At 42.4% G+C, this 21,323-nt stretch overlaps 3 protein-coding genes across 5 annotated transcripts; all 3 read right to left on the minus strand.

Moving 5' to 3' along the window:
- Nucleotides 1-1,993: 1,993 nt before the first annotated feature.
- On the minus strand, nt 1,994-2,867 carry LOC143006979 (apolipoprotein D-like). The gene is made up of 3 exons (XM_076158358.1): nt 2,749-2,867; nt 2,319-2,407; nt 1,994-2,247 (listed from the first exon to the last, which is right to left on the minus strand). The coding sequence occupies exons 1-3, from the start codon at nt 2,865-2,867 to the stop codon at nt 1,994-1,996; spliced, it is 462 nt and encodes a 153-aa protein (XP_076014473.1).
- Nucleotides 2,835-13,844, minus strand: LOC143006749 (uncharacterized). Of its 3 annotated transcripts, XM_076158016.1 has the most exons (13): nt 13,744-13,844; nt 13,449-13,490; nt 13,313-13,362; nt 13,125-13,229; nt 12,775-12,896; nt 12,352-12,440; nt 12,096-12,280; nt 9,758-9,879; nt 9,555-9,640; nt 9,244-9,478; nt 3,287-3,336; nt 3,099-3,203; nt 2,835-2,870 (listed from the first exon to the last, which is right to left on the minus strand). In XM_076158016.1, exons 3-12 carry the CDS (start codon nt 13,331-13,333, stop codon nt 3,166-3,168), a joined length of 1,053 nt encoding a protein of 350 aa, XP_076014131.1. In that variant the 5' UTR covers nt 13,334-13,362; nt 13,449-13,490; nt 13,744-13,844; the 3' UTR covers nt 2,835-2,870; nt 3,099-3,165. The 3 variants fall into 3 exon arrangements, with proteins under 3 accessions (XP_076014131.1, XP_076014132.1, XP_076014130.1); XM_076158017.1 differs by lacking the exons at nt 9,244-9,478; nt 13,449-13,490 and adding an exon at nt 6,165-6,399; XM_076158015.1 differs by lacking the exon at nt 13,449-13,490.
- A 3,203-nt stretch (nt 13,845-17,047) lies between these two features.
- On the minus strand, nt 17,048-18,575 carry LOC143006980 (uncharacterized). The gene is made up of 3 exons (XM_076158359.1): nt 18,538-18,575; nt 18,073-18,101; nt 17,048-17,876 (listed from the first exon to the last, which is right to left on the minus strand). The coding sequence occupies exons 1-3, from the start codon at nt 18,573-18,575 to the stop codon at nt 17,071-17,073; spliced, it is 873 nt and encodes a 290-aa protein (XP_076014474.1). The 3' UTR covers nt 17,048-17,070.
- Between the last annotated feature and the right edge of the window lie 2,748 nt (nt 18,576-21,323).

Here is a 21,323-nt window from a genome sequence, read left to right on the forward strand (position 1 = left end):
TGAGGTAACCACCAATGCAACCGGAACACAAACTTGAAAAACTACAGGAAAGTATAGTAGCACCTAAGTAGAATCCACTTTAAACCTCAGCAGCTGAGCCATGAGCGGACACAAACACTCATTTACCTTTCTGATGTCAAAGTCCTCAACATATGGAGGAGGACATGTGGTGATGACGTCAACGGCTGCAGCAGCCAGGAGAAGCACAAACAGGACCTTCACACCAAATGTACGAAACATGGGAAATATATAAACAACACAAAGCCTTTATGACCTCATGGCTTCAGGGAAACTCCAGTTAAAACTCCTTCAATGTGTTTTGTGGTCGCCTGCCTTCATCAAGGAGAGTCTTAGTGTCTTTCACACACAGAGCTCTGCATTTATAATGAGTCATGTGACTTCAGTGAGAGACCAATAAAACAAGGCAAACAAGGCAACTTCATTTATACAACACACACACACTATTATATGTCTTTACTGCTTATACACATATAGATAACTAACTCTACACTCTGGACATTGTGTCATTGATGTGTGTATATCTGTTCTTTTCTAGGCTTTCTCCATTGTGGATAACTTTATTGTCACTGTCTCACTGATATTGATGGACTAAGTGTTCTTTATGCGGTTCTTTTGGTGTAAATTCTCATTCTTAAGCAGAGCTCCAGCTGTGACAGTCAGACTGGCCCTGATGGAGACAGACGATACTGAAACACAGACGCTGGAGTTCTCTGAACATGTTAAATATCATTTCAAATCGGTTAGCGATGCTGCATCACTGAATGAAAGAGACACACAGTACCTGGAATGTCTTCATATCCATGACGCCAGGAAAGACCTTCAAAGAACAATCTTCTCAAATAAGGAAAGATTCCTGTTGAAAAGTTCAACCAGAACAAATGACGTGAATACACACCTATCCAAACTCTGTGGATCAAAACAGAAAAGCAGTGAAGCAGAGCAGCTCACCTTAAGCTCAGTGATAGATGAGTGCTGAGGCTGTACACTTATATACAGTCAGATCAGCATATTGAACAGGAATGATGATAATGAGGGATTGTTTGAGTACAGGATTATTTTAGCGCTTTAAGGCATACAGCAACTACACTCTGTAGATCATGCAAGAATATTTGGTTCTGTGGAATTTGGATTATCAAAGTGACTCAAGAGAAAGTCAATTTACACTCAACGAACAACCACTTTGACAGATGTTTGTTGTCTGGTCTTCAGAGATGGAGACGTTTCACCTGAATTGACCTCAGACTTTCACAAATTCAAGGGAATACGTCATGAACCGCACTTAGAATATCCCTGCAAGTTATTTGAGTGATCCTCCCTTAAATACACATGCACAGTGCAGAGACATGACCTCGGGATGAGTCACACACACACTGCACCTCCAAACATTAACTATGAACTGGGAAATGAAGTAAATGGGGGAACAACAGACTGAACTTCCAAGCTCATTCTACAGAAAGCTGCAGTCTGTGGCCTCAGTTTCAAGCTGGCAAAGTCACGTTTAGTTTGTGATTTATTTGTGACAGCTGCTTCATGGTGACGTTTCCTGTGAGCAGCTCCGAGAGCAGGTGCAGCACTTCCGCTGGGTTACTTCACAATAAAAGCACATTGTTTACACTACATTTACTGTCCTACAAACTACTCATACCAAGTTACATAATGCAATACTACGAATATACTGTATATACACATTCTCTTTCTTTTTTTAAAGACCACATTAGACACTTGGGTATTTTACTGAGCTAGATCAGTTTACTATATATCATATCACCCATAAAGTACTTCAAAGGACCGTTTTGATGTCAATCTGTTGTTTTATTGAAAGGCTTATCGGGGTGATGTGTTTATGATGATTGGTGCTAGTGATAATAATCCAATAGACACATTTCCATATTTCCTGCAGGAACCTGAACACACCACGCCAGGATACAGACGGTTGGAGCCTAGTTCAGTCATTCACAACAACAGGAAATCATCACTTGCTGACTGGGCCTAAGGTCATAGGATCACAGCCGTGCTGGTCGGTGGCCATTAGGCGTTCTACCTTTACACCAGCAGCAGTCAGCTTATCACGCTGCTGGCCAATGATGTCATCAGTCAGCACCCGAGCGCGAGACAAGATCCAGGCAAAGTCAATATGGAAGAGGCCAAGGTAGTCAGAGCAGGAGTACACTAAGGCGTATGATTGGTAGTCAGTGGAGATGATCCAGTAAGGAGCATCTGGAACTCCTGGAGACAGACAGAAGATGATGGTGGAGTAACTATGAGAGGATTTAACATTTTGATATCCACAGTATTACCTTTGAAGAATCCGACTTCCAGAATAGCAGGTTGAGATGGATCTTTCACTTTGGCTACACCCTCTATTGAATTGATCTTCCCATTAGACCTGCACAGAGAGAAGAACAGAAGATGAAAGTAAATCTGCAGGTGACTGGAGTTCATCCAAACATGCAGAGATCAAGGTACAAGCAGATAAATGACCAGGCCACAACTTGTCACTCTGACTCCGACCCAACAGCTTGCAGCACTATTCCAGCCCCAAAAGAGAAAACATTTGTCCTCTTCACCGAGGGTCCTCCAGTCTGAGTTGATGTCAAAATTGTGCTCTTCCTAATTCAGAAAATATCTGATTGTTACCCACAATTTGTTGGTATCAAACATGACACGGTAATATTTGGATGAAGGAAGAAAGAGAAACAGAAGGGAGAGGGACACAAAGAATCTTACAGCAGCTCTGCGTTGCAAACTTTGACGGTCCCGTCGGAGAGAAGCGTGTATGTGGCCTGAACACACTTTCCTTTTTCAAATACAGCAGGAAGTTTCTGAATTTCATACCAGGTCCCCATGTACTAGAGATGGAAATCACAAGTTATAGATGAGCCTTTGGAAATCATTGATTAATCCACCCAGTGAATAATAAAACAACATTTGCTTCTCCAACGTGACGGAGAAAAAGTGGAATTTCTCCCAAACTGGAACATTTTCAAGGAAGTACCAGAAAAGTACAGCATCAAAGAAACTCCTCCTCCGTTTACCTCTGCACCTTACAGATGAAAAAACGCATAATTTTCCTTTACCTGTGTGATGTTAAAGTCCTTCTGAACAGACGGACAAGGACACTTCCCGAGGTGGACAGACTGACCATCAGCAGCTGCAGCAGCCAGGAGAAGCACGAGCAGGACCTTCACACCAAATGCACGTTTGAGGGAAAATCTTGTTTTATGTGCTGCATGTTGTATTACTGAATGACACAGACAAACGGTACCTGGAACGTCTTCATATCCATGTCGCCAGCAAATACCCTCACAAAAAAATCTTGCCATAGAATAGAGGAGTCAAAAAGTTAAAGAAGAGCACATGACATCGATGATGCAAGTATGCAGTGGAATGAAGCAGCTTACTGAGGCTCAGTGGAAGATGACCTGCATGCTTCACTTTCAGAGCCAGACCAATTAAGAATAGAATACAACGTGAATGTTTGCTCCACGAGCTGTAGTGGGAGGAGCCACAGAGTACAATGATAGGACGCTGCCTGACACGTGAGCTTCAGGAATCCTTTGAAAAGTCACAAATCCCTGTTAACTTGGATCATTTGTGGGATGTTGCGAGAAAGAAATGAGTTGGAGTCATCAAAGACACATTTGCATTTGTTGCATTTATCTAAACATAATGTGCTAGGGTGCAGGTGGAACCTACTTTGATTCTATTACAGCCAGTCTGGTCGATGACTGCGAGTCTATGTGTGTTCACACCAGCAGTGTAAGTGCCACACAATAATGTGTGATGTTGACAAAACTTTCAATAGATAGCATCTGAAGACATTCGTTTTACATAGAGAGGGAAAAACAATAATGATAGATATGATAGATCAGGACACTTCAACAGGGGGTCCGCGACCCCCTGGGGGTCCGCGACCCCCAGGGGGTCCGCGGAAGTGCTGCATGGGGGTCGCGAAATTTGTGGTTGAGTAGACAATTGTCTATATTTTTTTAATTATTTTTTTCAAACCGATTTTTTTCCCTACAAATATAAATGTCTTTAAATCAGTGGTCTCCAACAGTGGCTCGCCGGCCGTTTCTGAGTAGCTCGCGAAAGGTTCAAAGAATACGTACATTTAATAACCCGTGACTTGGTAAGCTGTTCAAATTTCTATCCAACCAAATTCACAGACATCCCGCCCTCTTTTCTCACAAAACGATTATAAGCCAATCAGCTGTCAGTCCAACAAATGGCACTGCTGTCATGTTTGGTTACCTGATACCGTAACATTCGGCTAACATTTACAAATGTGAATGATACGTGTGTGTGCGTGTCTCGTTTGCGAACGCGTATGCGGAGCGCCACTTCGCCAAAGTCCACAGCAACTTTTCCCGGGACTTTCCGACTGCCAGCAGGGCGTGATGTGTCGTCAGTGAACGCACCGGCTCAAAAAGCCGTTTTTATTTTTTCTGCAAGTTAATACAAGACAAAATGATAGGTTGATCTTCTCCGTGCCATGAACACGGAGAAAACAGAACGTTTGTGCTGATGTTGTGCCGTTCGACCAATTCACATGAAAACAGACGAGGAACATCAAGCAGGGAGGGGAGGGGCGTACTGACGGTCTACTACAGGTGCAGATCAGGACAGAGAGAAGCAGTGATGAGTGACAGCTGGAAAAAAGCAGCATTTGGATGCATTTTAACAATTGTGACAACTTAAAGGCAAAATGCAGAATTTGCAGAATAAAGCCGTCATGTCCACTCAATCCAGTGTATGTTCTTCCAAACAGAAAAACATTCCAAAACTGTACGACAGAGAACGTGCTTCACTGCAAGAACATTCCTACACTATTTGAATTCCTCATGAAAACAGTACCACACTCACTGTCATCTCACTAACATCAGTACAGACTGAATGCATGTGAAGTACAGATGAGGGAACAGGGAATTCCCTGAATTACAGGGAATGTGAAGGGAAATTGTGACAGTGATATGTAGACAGACAAATGTACAATATGAAAGGTTTAGTATTGGTAAAATCAGTAATAACATTGTTTTTTTTTTTAGATTAATATGATGTGAATTCATTAGTGTGAGTTTGACACTGAAAATGTATAAATAAAAAAAGCTCATGTTGCTGAATTAAAGTGCATTTTGATACAAAATGTGAGTGTTGGATAGCAAAATGTTGTCCATTTGGACAAATGTTACTAATAATGTTAAACATGAGTAGCTCTCAGACACTTTTATTTTGTGAAAGTAGCTCTCAGGGGCAAAAAGGTTGGAGACCCCTGCTTTAAATACACAATAACATGAATCCAACATATTGTAGTGAACGGATAAATGGAGGCAGAAGATGTTATCTTTCATCTATTACCAATGTGTGTCATTTGATCTACTGTGCTGTCAAATGAATCCATGAAGCCATCAAAGCTGCAGCATCACTTGGAGACAACCCACAGCCACTTAAAAAACAAACCTTTTGAATACTTCCAAACTAGTCTCAAATCCCTTGAAGGTCAACAGACATTGATGAGAAAGTCTATGTTTATACATGGCACTAGGCCTAGTTTGATATAAAACACAATTTTATACAATATAGATAGTAGGGGGTCCCCGCTCAATCGCTCCATCAGTTTGTGGGTCCTTGGCCTGAATAACGTTGAAGACCCCTGTGATAGATGATAAGTACTATGCAGTAAGACACATGAAAATGTGTGAAAAAGGAAACAAAGCAACAGAGTGAAAACTCAGCCAGTTATAATGACGTCAATGTGATCCTGTTACTTTAAATGACATCATTGCTATTAGTTTGCTAGATGACATAATTTACCATTTCAGATTGAGTCAGGTTTCAGGTTGGAGTCAGAAAAAAAAGGGGGGAGGGGGCAGAGAGAGAGAGAGAGAGAGAGAGAGAGATGTTTCCTTTATTGTCTACAAAAACTAAATTAACTTTAATAAAAGTAGATTCTGATGAAAGTCCTTTATTACGTCTTCCTGTATATAACAACATACTACTGCTATAAGGTTACATTTGTTTTATCATGTTCGACACACAAATCCCTATTAAGTGGGATCATTTGTGGGATGTTGTTAGAAAGAAATGAGGCACGTTTGCATTTTTTGCGTTCATCTAAACATACTGTGCTAGTATGCAGCTACTGTGGTTTGATTCCATCGCAGCCAGTCTGGTCTATGACTGCGAGTTTCTGTGTCACACCAGCAGCAGTCAGCTTGGCGTGCAGCTTGCTGATGATGTCATCACTCAGTTCCCGAGAGCGAGAATAGATCCAGGCGTTTGAAACAGAACCATCGCTTTCCTCAGAGCAGTAGAAGAACACGAGGTACGAGTTGTAGTCGACGGAGAGAACGTGGTAATGAACAGCTCGAGCAACTCCTACAAACAAACAGCAGATGATGGTGGTGCAGAATATTGTAGCATTTGAGGATTTGATATTACTCACAGTCTTACCAGTGAATTTAACATGCAAAACACCAGAAGGATCATGATTGTAAACTTTGGTGACAAAATCCACTGAAAATGACTTCCCATCAGGCCTGCAGAGAGAAAGAGAGGACACAGGTCCAAGCAGCTGGGTGAGGAGCATTCACAGCATTTCCAAGTAATGAAGAAGAGACAAAAAAAAGAAACGAAGGAAGATCGAAAGAAGCTGACCTGATGTTTGCAAAGTTGACTTTGGCTGTGTTGTCGTCAAGAATTATGGATGTGAGCCGATCACATTTCCCCTCATCGTACACATTTGGGATGGTCTGGATCATATACCAGGTTCCCCCTGTCTACAAAGAGAAAAACAGGAGTTGTGCATCTTCTCTCGTGGCTACCAGTGAATTTGTGATGCCGCGTCGATTAAATGTTCCCTGCATGTGCCATCATTTTTATTGTTCAGTTTTGACATCATATTGAAATCTTATTAGACCCGTTGAGCTCTGAGGTAACCACCAATGCAACCGGAACAAAAACTTGAAAAACTACAGGAAAGTATAGTAGCACCTAAGTAGAGTCCACTTTAAACCTCAGCAGCTGAGCCATGAGCGGACACAAACACTCCTTTACCTTTCTGATGTCATAGTCCTGAACATATGGAGGAGGACATGTGGTGATGACGTCAACGGCTGCAGCAGCCAGGAGAAGCACAAACAGGACCTTCACACCAAATGTACGAAACATGGGAAATATATAAACAACACAAAGCCTTTATGACCTCATGGCTTCAGGGAAACTCCAGTTAAAACTCCTTCAATGTGTTTTGTGGTCGCCTGCCTTCTTCAGGGAGAGTCTGAGTGTCTTTCACACACAGAGCTCTGCACTTATGAGTGATGGGACTTTAGTGAGAGACCAAATACAAACATCCAAAGTGAAATGAAAACAAGGCAACTTCATTTATACAACACACACACTATTATATGTCTTTACTGCTTATACACATATAGATAACTAACTCTACACTCTGGACATTGTGTCATTGATGTGTGTATATCTGTTCTTTTCTAGGCTTTCTCCATTGTGGATAACTTTTTTGTCACTGTCTCACTGACATTGATGGACTAAGTGTTCTTTATGCGGTTCTTTTGGTGTAAATTCTCATTCTTAAGCAGAGCTCCAGCTGTGACAGTCAGACTGGCCCTGATGGAGACAGACGATACTGAAACACAGACGTTGGAGTTCTCTGAACATGTTAAATATCATTTCAAATCTGTTAGAGATGCTGCACCACTGAATGAAAGAGACACACAGTACCTGGAATGTCTTCATATCCACAACGCCAGCAAAGACCTTCAAAGAACTATCTTCTCAAATAAGGGAAGATTCCTGTAGAAAAGTTCAACCAGAACAAATGACGTGAATACACACCTATCCAAACTCTGTGGATCAAAACAGAAAAGCAATGAAGCAGAGCAGCTCACCTTAAGCTCAGTGATAGATGAGTACTGAGGCTGTACACTTATTAACAGTCAGATCAGCATATTGAACAGGAATGATGATAATGAGGGATTGTTTGAGAACAGGATTATTTTAGCGCTTTAAGGCATACAGCAACTACACTCTGTAGATCATGCAAGAACATTTGGTTCTGTGGAATATGTGATTTTTAAAGAAGTGACTCAAGAGAAAGTCAACTTACACTCAACGAACTCAGGCGACCACTTTGACAGATGTTTGTTGTCTGGTCTTCAGAGATGGAGACGTTTCACCTGAATTGACCTCAGACTTTCACAAATTCAAGGGAATACGTCATGAACCGCACTTAGAATATCCCTGCAAGTTATTTGAGTGATCCTCCCTTAAATACACATGCACAGTGCAGAGACATGACCTCGGGATGAGTCACACACACACTGCACCTCCAAACATTAACAATGAACTGGGAAATGAAGTAAATGGGAGAAACAACAGACTGAACTTCCAAGATTATTCTACAGAAAGCTGCAGTCTGTGGCCTCAGTTTCAAGCTGGCAAAGTCACGTTTAGTTTGTGGTTTATTTGTAACAGCTGCTTCATGGTGACGTTTCCTGTGAGCAGCTCTATGGCTCGACTGGAGTAGCTTCTCAGCCAGCAAGAACAGGTGCTGCACTTCCGCCGGGTTACTTCAAAATAAAAGCACATTGTTTAAACTACATTTACTGTACTACAAACTACTCTTACCAAGTTAAATGATACAATACTACAAATATCTATACATTCTCTTTCTTTTTCTAAAGACCACATAAGACACTTGTTTATTTTAGAGCTGAGCTAGATCAGTTTGCTATATAGTATATCATATCGACCACGAAGTACTTGGTTTCAGGTTTGCGTCAGAAAAAAAGCCCATCCAAGACACACAACCTACCCTTCAGACACCAGACCCCATTGGCAGTGAAGAGCAAAGATACACACAAACAAGAATTTAGTATTTAAATAACCAGCGTTAATAATAATTTCATAAACCTGCGAGAGAGAGAGAGAGAGAGAGAGAGAGAGAGAGAGAGAGAGAGCTATTTCCTTTATTGTCTACAAAAACTAAATTAACTTTAATAAAATAACTACATTCTGATGAAAGTCCTTTATTACGTCTCCCTGTATATAACATACTGCTGCTATAAGGTTACATTTGTTTTATCAAGTTTGACTCACAAATCCCTGTTAAGTGGGATCATTTGTGGGATGTTGTTAGAAAGAAATGAGGCACGTTTGCATTTGTTGCATTCATCTAAACATACTGTGCTAGTATGCAGCTACTGTGGTTTGATTCCATCGCAGCCAGTCTGGTCGATGACTGTGAGTTTCTGTTTCAGACCAACAGCAGTCAGCTTGGCGAGTAGCTTGCTAATGATGTCATCGCTCAGTACCGGAGAGCGAGAATAGATCCAGGCGTTTGAAATAGAACCTTTGCTTTCCTCAGAGCAGTAGAAGAACACGACGTACGAGTTGTAGTCGACGGAGAGAACGTGGTAATGAACAGCTCGAACAACTCCTACAAACAAACAGCAGATGATGGTGGTGCAGAATATTGTAGCCTTTGAGGATTTTGATAATGCTCACAGTCTTACCAGGGTATTTAACATGTATCCTACCAGAAGGATCATGATTGTAAACTTTGGTGACAAAATCCATTGAAAATTGCTTCCCATCAGGCCTGCAGAGAGAAAGAGAGGACACAGGTCCAAGCAGCTGGGTGAGGAGCATTCACAGCATTTCCAGGTATCGAAGAAGAGACAAAAAAAGAAACGAGGGAAGATGGAAAGAAGCTGACCTGATGTTCACAAAGTTCATTTTGGCCGTGTTGTCGTCAAGAATTATGCATGTGAGCCGATCACATTTCCCCTCATTCATCACATTTGGGATGGTCTGGATCAAATACCAGGTTCCCTCTGTCTACAAAGTGAAAAACAGGAGTTGTGCATCTTCTCTCGTGGCTAGCAGTGCATTTGTGATGCTGAGTCGATTAGATGTTCTGTGCATGTGCCATTATGCTTTTTAATGTACAGATTTGACATCATATGGAAGTCTTATTGGACCCGTTAAGCTCTGAGGTAACCACCAATGCAACCGGAACACAAACTTGAAAAACTACAGGAAAGTATAGTAGCACCTAAGTAGAGTCCACTTATAACCTCAGCAGCTGAGCCATGAGCGGACACAAACACTCCTTTACCTTTCTGATGTCAAAGTCCTCAACATATGGAGGAGGACATGTGGTGATGACGTCAACGGCTGCAGCAGCCAGGAGAAGCACAAACAGGACCTTCACGCCAAATGTACGAAACATGGGAAATATATAAACAACACAAAGCCTTTATGACCTCATGGCTTCAGGGAAACTCCAGTTAAAACTCCTTCAATATGTTTTGTGGTCGCCTGCCTTCATCAAGGAGAGTCTGAGTGTCTTTCACACACAGAGCTCTGCATTTATAATGAGTCATGTGACTTCAGTGAGAGACCAATAAAACAAGGCAAACAAGGCAACTTCATTTATACAACACACACACACTATTATATGTCTTTACTGCTTATACACATATAGATAACTAACTCTACACTCTGGACATTGTGTCATTGACGTGTGTATATCTGTTCTTTTCTAGGCTTTCTCCATTGTGGATAACTTTATTGTCACTGTCTCACTGATATTGATGGACTAAGTGTTCTTTATGCGATTCTTTTGGTGTAAATTCTCGTTCTAAAGCAGAGCTCCAGCTGTGACAGTCAGACTGGCCCTGATGGAGACAGACAATACTGAAACACAGACGCTGGAGTTCTCTGAACATGTTAAATATCCTTTCAAATCCGTTAGCGATGCTGCATCACTGAATGAAAGAGACACACAGTACCTGGAATGTCTTCATATCCACGACGCCAGGAAAGACCTTCAAAGAACAATCTTCTCAAATAAGGAAAGATTCCTGTTGAAAAGTTCAACCAGAACAAATGACGTGAATACACACCTATCCAAACTCTGTGGATCAAAACAGAAAAGCAATGAAGCAGAGCAGCTCACCTTAAGCTCAGTGACAGATGAGTGCTGAGGCTGTACACTTATATACAGTCAGATCAGCATATTGAACAGGGATGATGATAATGAGGGATTGTTTGAGTACAGGATTATTTTAGCGCTTTAAGGCATACAGCAACTACACTCTGTAGATCATGCAAGAACATTTGGTTCTGTGGAATTTGGATTATCAAAGTGACTCAAGAGAAAGTCAATTTACACTGAACGAACAACCACTTTGACAGATGTTTGTTGTCTGGTCTTCAGAGATGGAGACGTTTCACCTGAATTGACCTCAGACTTTCACAAATTCAAGGGAATACATCATGAACCGCACTTAGAATATCCCTGCAAGTTATTTGAGTGATCCTCCCTTAAATACACATGCACAGTGCAGAGACATGACCTCGGGATGAGTCACACACACACTGCACCTCCAAACATTAACTATGAACTGGGAAATGAAGTAGATGGGGGAACAACAGACTGAACTTCCAAGCTCATTCTACAGAAAGCTGCAGTCTGTGGCCTCAGTTTCAAGCTGGCAAAGTCACGTTTAGTTTGTGATTTATTTGTGACAGCTGCTTCATGGTGACGTTTCCTGTGAGCAGCTCCGAGAGCAGGTGCAGCACTTCCGCTGGGTTACTTCACAATAAAAGCACATTGTTTACACTACATTTACTGTACTACAAACTACTCATACCAAGTAACATAATGCAATACTACGAATATACTGTATATACACATTCTCTTTCTTTTTTTAAAGACCACATTAGACACTTGGGTATTTTACTGAGCTAGATCAGTTTACTATATATCATATCACCCATAAAGTACTTCAAAGGACCGTTTTGATGTCAATCTGTTGTTTTATTGAAAGGCTTATCGGGGTGATGTGTTTATGATGATTGGTGCTAGTGATAATAATCCAATAGACACATTTCCATATTTCCTGCAGGAACCTGAACACACCACGCCAGGATACAGACGGTTGGAGCCTAGTTCAGTCATTCACAACAACAGGAAATCATCACTTGCTGACTGGGCCTAAGGTCATAGGATCACAGCCGTGCTGGTCGGTGGCCATTAGGCGTTCTACCTTTACACCAGCAGCAGTCAGCTTATCACGCTGCTGGCTAATGATGTCATCAGTCAGCACCCGAGCGCGAGACAAGATCCAGGCAAAGTCAATATGGAAGAGGCCAAGGTAGTCAGAGCAGGAGTACACTAAGGCGTATGATTGGTAGTCAGTGGAGATGATCCAGTAAGGAGCATCTGGAACTCCTGGAGACAGACAGAAGATGATGGTGGAGTAACTATGAGAGGATTTAACATTTTGATATCCACAGTATTACCTTTGAAGAATCCGACTTCCAGAATAGCAGGTTGAGATGGATCTTTCACTTTGGCTACACCCTCTATTGAATTGATCTTCCCATTAGACCTGCACAGAGAGAAGAACAGAAGTAAATCTGCAGGTGACTGGAGTTCATCCAAACATGCAGAGATCAAGGTACAAGCAGATAAATGACCAGGCCACAACTTGTCACTCTGACTCCGACCCAACAGCTTGCAGCACTATTCCAGCCCCAAAAGAGAAAACATTTGTCCTCTTCACCCAGGGTCCTCCAGTCTGAGTTGATGTCAAAATTGTGCTCTACCTAATTCAGAAAATATCTGATTGTTACCCACAATTTGTTGGTATCAAACATGACACGGTAATATTTGGATGAAGGAAGAAAGAGAAACAGAAGGGAGAGGGACACAAAGAATCTTACAGCAGCTCTGCGTTGCAAACTTTGACGGTCCCGTCGGAGAGAAGCGTGTATGTGGCCTGAACACACTTTCCTTTTTCAAATACAGCAGGAAGTTTCTGAATTTCATACCAGGTCCCCATGTACTAGAGATGGAAATCACAAGTTATAGATGAGCCTTTGGAAATCATTGATTAATCCACCCAGTGAATAATAAAACAACATTTGCTTCTCCAACGTGACGGAGAAAAAGTGGAATTTCTCCCAAACTGGAACATTTTCAAGGAAGTACCAGAAAAGTACAGCATCAAAGAAACTCCTCCTCCGTTTACCTCTGCACCTTACAGATGAAAAAACGCATAATTTTCCTTTACCTGTGTGATGTTAAAGTCCTTCTGAACAGACGGACAAGGACACTTCCCGAGGTGGACAGACTGACCATCAGCAGCTGCAGCAGCCAGGAGAAGCGCGAGCAGGACCTTCACACCAAATGCACGTTTGAGGGAAAATCTTGTTTTATGTGCTGCATGTTGTATTACTGAATGACACAGACAAACGGTACCTGGAACGTCTTCATATCCATGTCGCCAGCAAATACCCTCACAAAAAAATCTTGCCATAGAATAGAGGAGTCAAAAAGTTAAAGAAGAGCACATGACATCGATGATGCAAGTATGCAGTGGAATGAAGCAGCTTACTGAGGCTCAGTGGAAGATGACCTGCATGCTTCACTTTCAGAGCCAGACCAATTAAGAATAGAATACAACGTGAATGTTTGCTCCACGAGCTGTAGTGGGAGGAGCCACAGAGCACAATGAAAGGACGCTGCCTGAAACGTGAGCTTCTCGAATCCTTTGAAAAGTCACAAATCCCTGTTAACTTGGATCATTTGTGGGATGTTGCGAGAAAGAAATTAGTTGGAGTCAACAAAGACACATTTGCATTAGTTGCATTTATCTAAACATACTGTGCTAGGGTGCAGGTGGAACCTACTGTGGTTTGATTCTATCACAGCCAGTCTGGTCGATGACTGCTCGTCTATGTGTGTTCACCCCAGCAGGCAGCAGCAGTCAGCACGGCGTGCAGCTTGCTGATGATGTCATCGCTCAACTCCCGAGAGCTAAAATAGATCCAGGCGTTGCTTAGCTGAGGGCAGGAGTAGGCGGAGCTAAACCCAAGAACAGTATCTAAATTTGTACACTAGATGGCGCCATTAACTACATACAGATTCAGAACTAAAGCTATGGTCAGGGTCGTTGTTTAGTCTGAGATAGTCCAGAGCTTTGAGTTTGATTTATTTCTAGTTCTCCATTTCCTTTCCTGGTTACATTTGGAATGGGATTATTTCTATATATCTGTTATTTTATTTTCTCCATTGAGGATAACTTTGTTGTTACTCTCTCACTGATATTGATAGACTAAGTGTTCTTTATAAGTTTCTTTTGGTGTATATTCTCATTCTAAAGCAGAGCTCCAGCTTTGACAGTCAGACTGGCCCTGATGGAGACAGACGATGCTGAAACACAGACGCTGGAGTTCTCATGAACAATGTATCAGATCAAATCTGATAAAGATGCTGCACCACTGCAAAAATCCACACAATCATGTTTTAAGTCAGACGTCTTGGGGCCCAAATAAAAGCAACTTGCCTCGTGGGAGAGGATGACACACACACACACACACACACACACACACACACACACACACACACACACACGGATGTACTGTCAAAATCAAAATTGAAACTTGATCCGATGAGGAGCAGCAGAGGAAGACATGACGCAGCCTGAGTTAAATTCTTTGATTTTATGGATTGTCTTATACTTATTCTAGTTTAATATATATTATTATTCTCCATTCAAATAAAGAAGCAGTCTGGATTCGCCTAGATCTCAGCACTTCACTTAATTAGTCCGCAAGCCGATCAGACAGACCGGCAGATGTGATGGACTCTGCTCTTTGTGTCAGTGACCATTTAAATGTTCCTGCTAAAGAAGTTGTGATGCAAACATCACTGAGACGTTTCTGTTTCCTGGAGGATATTTGTGCTCCTTTCTGCTCCATGTTGGACCAAACTCCCATTCAATCTCTCTCTCTCACACACACTTGCATATACACTCTAATACACACACTTTCTCTCACACACACACTCTCATACACACTCTCACTTTTTTTTTTACTAGTTGTTATTATTCAAGCAAACATTTTACATGACATTGCGCATACAATTATAGGATATTTTTTTGGGGGGGAAGAAGGAAGGCTGAATTATTATTACTATTGTTGTTGTTAAATGTTATACGTAGACCCTGAGGTAGAATAAAAGTAGATTGAAATCGCGATGATCTCATAGGGTAAATACAGTTCATACAGGATGATGTCAAACAGCAAAGTAGGCTACTACAAATCGCAGCATAGGCTGTGGTAAAGAGAAGGAGAGAAGAGAGAAACAAGAAAAAAACAAAGAGAGGACATCCCAGGCTGAGACCCAACCCAACCCCGCAGTCACACAACCCCGCATCCATACAACCCCGCCCTGGCCCGCCTTGGATGTAAAATAAAATGAAAAAATAAAAAGGAACTGTTTGGTGTTCAGGTTTTCAGTCACTGGTCTGGCATAGCCTGTAGATCTGTGAAGTAAGAGAGAAATGGTTGCCATCTCTGATAGAACTTATCAGTCTGGCCCCTCATAGTGCACTTGATTTTCTCGAGTTTAGGAAAATACATCGTATCCTTCAGCCATTGCGAAGGGAGGAGTGAGGGATCTCCAATGCAGGAGCAGGCGGCGTTTAGCAAGCAGCGAGGAGAACATGACCATTCCTTATGTGGGGCGTCAAATTGGCATCAGTCATGTGGGGTGCCGAAGATGGCAATGTGAGGGGAGGGTTGAACTTGCATTCCCAATATGGTAGACAATGTGTTGGGGTAACAGCACAGCAGCAGTTGTGGAGCCTGGGGCAGAGAAAAAACATGTGGCTTAGATTACAGTGAGGCTTTGAACATCTATTACATTTGTCCTCTACGTCTGTGTACATTTCGGCCAATCATATGGACAGATGTATATCAGCACTGCAACATACAGTATCTGTGGCTGTGGCTGTGGAGTAGAAATGTTTGTGTCTTTGTCATATTTTCATGCTTGTGGATGACCTGTGTTGATTGTGGTCTATATTGAGTTGTTTTGGCACAAATCTGTTGTCTGGAGTCTCTGGAGTGTAACAGATAATAGGTTTGGAATCAATCATTGCATGAAACCTGTGAAAAGGAAAGAATGAAATTGTCGAGCAGGAAAGAACGAATAAAGATAATTTATGATTTTATGATATCTTTGTTGCATTCATTTTTTCTATTTATTAGTTGCATTCATCTAAACATACTGTGCTAGGATGCAGGTGGAACCTACTGCAGTTTGATTCCATCACAGCCAGTGTGGTCTCTGTGTCACACCAGCAGCAGTCAGCTCGGCGTGCAGCAGTTCTAGTGCATAAACATGACATCATTGAATTATTTTGATGACATAATAATTGTGCATTTAAATGGCTCTAGGGCTAAACCTCAGTACAGCGGAGCTACAACAACCATGAATTTAACAGCAGCAGCATTTCTTTGCGTCGTCTTCTTGCTACCAGGTAATGTCAATATACATTTATACTGACTTTTAGTTCACAAATGGACAGAAACACTGCTCACTCACATTCTTTTTAAAAATAAATAAAGGTTATTTGAAATTATATCAAAACTCACCTACAAACCATGACATTGATTTTTATCTTGATTTTGGTTATTATCACGAGAACATTTAAGTGAAGTGGGAGGATAAGTAGACTAGAATTGCTAGAGTGGTCATTCCCACTTAAAGCTACACATGAAAGGACAATTCAGCAGCTGCTCATAAAATGATACCATACAAGATTTGGTTATGTAATTGTTAAAATTCCATTTAATTAGTTGTCAGACAACATGATCAAATTCCACATGAACTATCCGGTCCGGCCCATTGTTTAAACTTTGGTGACTTTTACATTACATTACATTACATTACGATCATTTAGCAGACGCTTTTATCCAAAGCGACTTACAATAAGTGTGTTCAACAAAGGTAGATAAAAGAACTTCAGGTCACAAGAAATCGTAAGCGCATTTCCTTCCTAAACCAACAGCTAAGAGCATAACTAGAGCTGGAGTAGAAGTGCAATAAGTTAGGTACTATGATGAATGAGAAAAAAGGACAAATTAGAAATGAAAGAAAAAAGGACAAATTAGAAATGAAAGATTAGAAAACAAGAGCATGAGAAGAGCTAGGACAGAGTAGGTGATGTCCTAAGAGGGAGGATCCGGGTAGTGTTTCTTGAAGAGATGGGTCTTCAGCCTGCGGCGAAAGATGGGCAGCGACTCCGCTGTCCTGACATCAGTCGGGAGATCATTCCACCACTTAGGTGCCAGAACAGAGAAAAGCCGTGACCGCATCGATCGCAAGCAGGGGCCGCTGAGCGCTGGGGCAGCCAGTCGCCTGGAGGCAGCAGAGCGAAGTGGTCGGCCGGGGGTGTAGGGCTTGACCATAGCCTGGAGGTATGAAGGAGCTGTTCCTCTCACTGCCCTGTAGGCTAGCACCAGAGTCTTAAACTGGATGCGAGCAGCTACGGGGAGCCAGTGTAGAGAACGGAGAAGGCAAGTTGTGTGGGAGAACTTGGGAAGGTTGAACACCAGACGAGCAGCAGCTTTCTGGACGAGCTCCAGAGGTCTGATGGCGGAAGCCGGGGCGCCAGCAAGGAGGGAGTTGCAGTAGTCCAGGCGGGAGATGACAAGAGCCTGGATCAGCACCTGCGCTGCCTTGTCGGTGAGGAAGGGACGAATCCTCCGGATGTTGTAGAGGAGGAATCTGCAGGAACGCGTCACCGAAGCGATGTTTGCCGAGAGCGACAGTTGGTCGTCCAGGGTCACACCCAGATTCCTCACGGTCCGAGTAGACGTCACCACGGAGTCATCTATGGTGATGGCCAGGTCTCGGTGCGGGCAGCCCTTCCCCGGGAGAAACACCATCTCAGTCTTGTCCAGGTTGAGCTTCAGGTGGTGCTTCGACATCCACCCCGAGATGTCTGCCAGGCAAGCAGCGATGCGCGTCTCCACTTCGGTGTCAGAAGGAAGAAACGACAGAATCAGCTGGGTGTCATCAGCATAGCAGTGGTAGGAGAAGTTATGGGAGTGGATAACCGAACCAAGAGATGTTGTGTAGAGGGAGAAAAGAAGAGGGCCCAAGACCGAACCTTGCGGAACCCCAGTGGTGAGCCTACGTGGCTTCGAAACAGAACCTCTCAGTGTTACCTGGTAGGAGCGACCTGTCAGGTAGGACGCTAACATGGAGAGCGCAGAGCCAGAGACACCCATTCCCTCAAGGGTAGAGAGAAGGATCTGGTGGTTCACCATGTCGAATGCTGCAGACAGGTCCAGGAGAATCAGGACAGAGGAGAGAGAGTTCGCTCTAGCAGTTTGGAGTGACTCGGTCACTGCCAGGAGGGCCGTCTCGGTCGAGTGGCCCACCTTGAAGCCGGACTGGTGGGGGTCCAAAAGGTCGTTCTGGTGGAGGTACAGGGACAGTTGATTGAAGACAGCACGTTCAAGAGTTTTAGATAGGAAGGGTAGAAGGGATACCGGTCTGTAGTTCTTGATGTCTGAAGGGTCAAGAGTTGGTTTCTTTAGAAGCGGAGTGACTCTAGCAGTCTTGAAGCCAGAGACGTGTTGATGACGTGGGTTATTATTAATACCCTTATCAAACTCTTTATTATAAGCCTTTCTCCCTGTACCAGGAGGACTTGAGTGCAGGACATTGTTAGTCTTGAGTTTGAACTGGTTTGTTAGTTAGTCCTTTAGCAAAGACTTCTTCACTCATATTTAATTATCTATCCTCCATCCTTTATCTATCCTCTCATGTTTAATCTGATTGTGGTTTCTGGTGTGCTTTGTGTTATAGTGGTGCAGGGTCAGGATGACGGGGCAGTGAAATGCACTCGTAACATCTGTGCCCTAAAAGGATCAAGGGTGACCATGAGGTGCGAATACAAACTCTCCTCCAGCTTGACAGTGAATGAGTCGTTTCAGATCACGAAGGCACAGGGTCACAACTTTGTGGATGTGGAAGGAGACTTAGGTCGTGTGCAGCAGGACTGTGACACAAACAGCTGCACTCTGACAATCGCAGACTTGAGAATGAGCGACGCAGCTGTATACAGGTTCACGTTCACACCAAACCGTCATGAAGCATTGGTCAAATTGTGTGTCACAGGTAACACTTTCATCTAATTCACTAGTTTTGATTATATTTATGTTTCAACAACTTTAAAACATCCAAGAAAACATCACTGAAATTTCGTGTTTGTGTGTTGATTGTCTGATATTACGTTTCTGCTCCTTCACAGATGTCCGTGTGGAGGTCAAATACATGTCTAATGAAATGGCAAGGCTGAAGTGTGTCAGCAGCTGTGAAAACTGTGGCCCAATCTCTTATGTTTGGTACAAGAATGGACAGTGTTTTGATGAGGCTGAGTCTCTTGTAATAGACGCTCAAATGCCCGACGGCTACTCCTGTGCTGTGAAAGGTTACAAGGGTTTCCCATCGCCTCCTGTCTGTGAGTAAATGTTTGTCCAATCCCTACAAACTCATCAGAAATTTGGCTGAAAGAGCAATGATTGGTCAGATATTTGTCATGCTCAAAATACCACAAATAATAAATGTTTGGATCAGAATGACAGTCAGAGTCTGTCCATCAGATTACATCATGACTGGAAATTTACCATGCTTCATATTGATTTCATAATTTGTCAGCCAACATTAAGCTTTTATCATGTAGTATATCACAGACATGTCAACATAAAGACATGGCAAAATAAAGACAAATCAAAGGTACACACATACGGAAATATTTCTTTCTCTTGGTGGTATTTTAAGTCCTTTTTCATCTTCCAGGTGGCACTGGTGTGTTTTTCTGTAACAGCGTGATTTACACCAGCACAAACATCTGTGCCCCCAAAGGCTCATCAGTGGACATTACTGCTTCATTCAGCAGTCGTGCTTACGTAACAGACCAACAATGGTTCATTCCTGGACACAGTCATCCGTGGTCGATTCACTCCCTGAACATGAGTGATGACTATACAGGACGTCTTAACGTGACTCAAGAGCATTCTATTTCCACTCTGAGAATCAGTGAGTTGAGAGAGAGCGATTCAGCAGAGTATCGCTTCAAATTCATTGCATCAAACTTTGCATGGAAGAATGATTTACCTGGTACAAATCTGACTGTCACAGGTACTGATGAACACAAACTGATGAATGTACATTTGCACCATCAAAATATACCAACTGATGCATTTTTGTATGTTGATTGTTTTGTCTGATATTACATTTCTGCTCCTTCACAGATCTCCATGTGGAGGTCAGACCTTTGGGTTTTGGCAGGACAGAGCTGAAATGTGTCAGCAGCTGTACTTGGTCTGATAGTCCCTACTACATTTGGTACAAAAATGGAGAGAACACTGGTGCAGGAGTGTCTCTGACAGTGAAGTCTTCTTCTGCAGACAGCTACTCCTGTGGTTTGAGAGGACATGAGCGTTTCCTCTCTGCTAGTGTCTGTGAGTGACTTCATTGTGTTCCACTTCTATAGAGCTTTTAATTTAATATTCAGTGACTTAATGGACAACATCAAAGGTTAAATATGCACAAATGCCAGAACACGGGAGGACAAGTTGGCAGGAAAATTTAGAGGTTACATTTCATAAACCAGGGTTTCATATCCTGATTTTTAGCATTTTTCTTTTCTGCAGCAGTTCTCATCTTTCATTTCAGAAAGATTTCATTATTCCAAGACATAAGTCACTAAAAGCAAAGAATTCTTAAGTTTCAGTCATTATCATTCAATCAACACAGATCTTCATCAGATGACAACGGCAGACACAGCAATGATTGGTAAGATGTTCAAAAGAACACAAGTGATTATAATGCATCTTATGAGTCCATCAGCTTCATTGCGGGATGAGATTGGTGAATCATTAGGATTTCTTATTCATAGTTTCTCCATGATGTCACTCTGCAATCTTACAGTTTACACATACATTTTAATGTTAAGGTGTCAATGTTTGCTCCACCAGGTCTAACGCTTCCCTCAGTGTCAGTGAGTTCCTGTAGTGACAGAATGGAGGGCAGCATAGTGAACCCAGCAGCTGATTACAACTGGAACATGGAGTTGGACGATGCAGGACAGGACAACACTATCACTGACGGTAACCACGGTGGGGTTTATTACTGTGCAGCTAGTTCTGTTGCAGGTCAATTATACCCATTAACCTTCTCACATCCGTCAATTGACTGAACAAAAGCTAGAAGGAATTGTTTTGTATGAACACTTTATTTCTGACAGTATGTTGCATCAGCAGTGCACAGGTTTGGAAAAAGTTCGACAGCAAATTAAGCAAATCCTTCTTGTTAGGGCAGAAAAGTCCCTGAAACAGCGTCTTGTGTTTTCCTCCAGTCGCTTTGGCAGAAACATTGTTCAGGGTTCATAGGGTGCTTTTCTTCGGCA

This window comes from Genypterus blacodes, unplaced genomic scaffold (genome assembly GCF_046128005.1).
Source record: "Genypterus blacodes isolate CSIRO-AG114 ecotype Tasmania unplaced genomic scaffold, CSIRO-AGI_Gbla_v1 ptg000076l_1, whole genome shotgun sequence".
Taxonomy (NCBI): domain Eukaryota; kingdom Metazoa; phylum Chordata; class Actinopteri; order Ophidiiformes; family Ophidiidae; genus Genypterus; species Genypterus blacodes.

Coding starts and splice junctions, on each gene's coding strand:
- LOC143006979 (XM_076158358.1), bottom strand. CDS start 2,867: ATGGGGACCTGGTATGAAATTCAGAAACTTCCTGCTGTATTTGAAAAA. Junction 2,408..2,748: donor GTTTGCAACGCAGAGCTGCT/GTAAGATTCTTT, acceptor CTCTCTGTGCAG/GTCTAATGGGAAGATCAATT. Junction 2,248..2,318: donor GGAAGTCGGATTCTTCAAAG/GTAATACTGTGG, acceptor GTCTGTCTCCAG/GAGTTCCAGATGCTCCTTAC.
- LOC143006749 (XM_076158017.1), bottom strand. CDS start 13,333: ATGGATATGAAGACGTTCCAG. Junction 12,897..13,124: donor AGGACTTTAACATCACACAG/GTAAAGGAAAAT, acceptor TTCCATCTCTAG/TACATGGGGACCTGGTATGA. Junction 6,400..9,554: donor GATACATGTTAAATACCCTG/GTAAGACTGTGA, acceptor GTTTGTTTGTAG/GAGTTGCTCGAGCTGTTCAT.
- LOC143006980 (XM_076158359.1), bottom strand. CDS start 18,575: ATGTCCTGCACTCAAGTCCTCCTGGTACAGGGAGAAAG. Junction 18,102..18,537: donor CTCCTGGTACAGGGAGAAAG/GCTTATAATAAA, acceptor TCTCCATGTTAG/CGTCCTACCTGACAGGTCGC. Junction 17,877..18,072: donor TGACAGGTCGCTCCTACCAG/GTAACACTGAGA, acceptor CTGACACCGAAG/TGGAGACGCGCATCGCTGCT.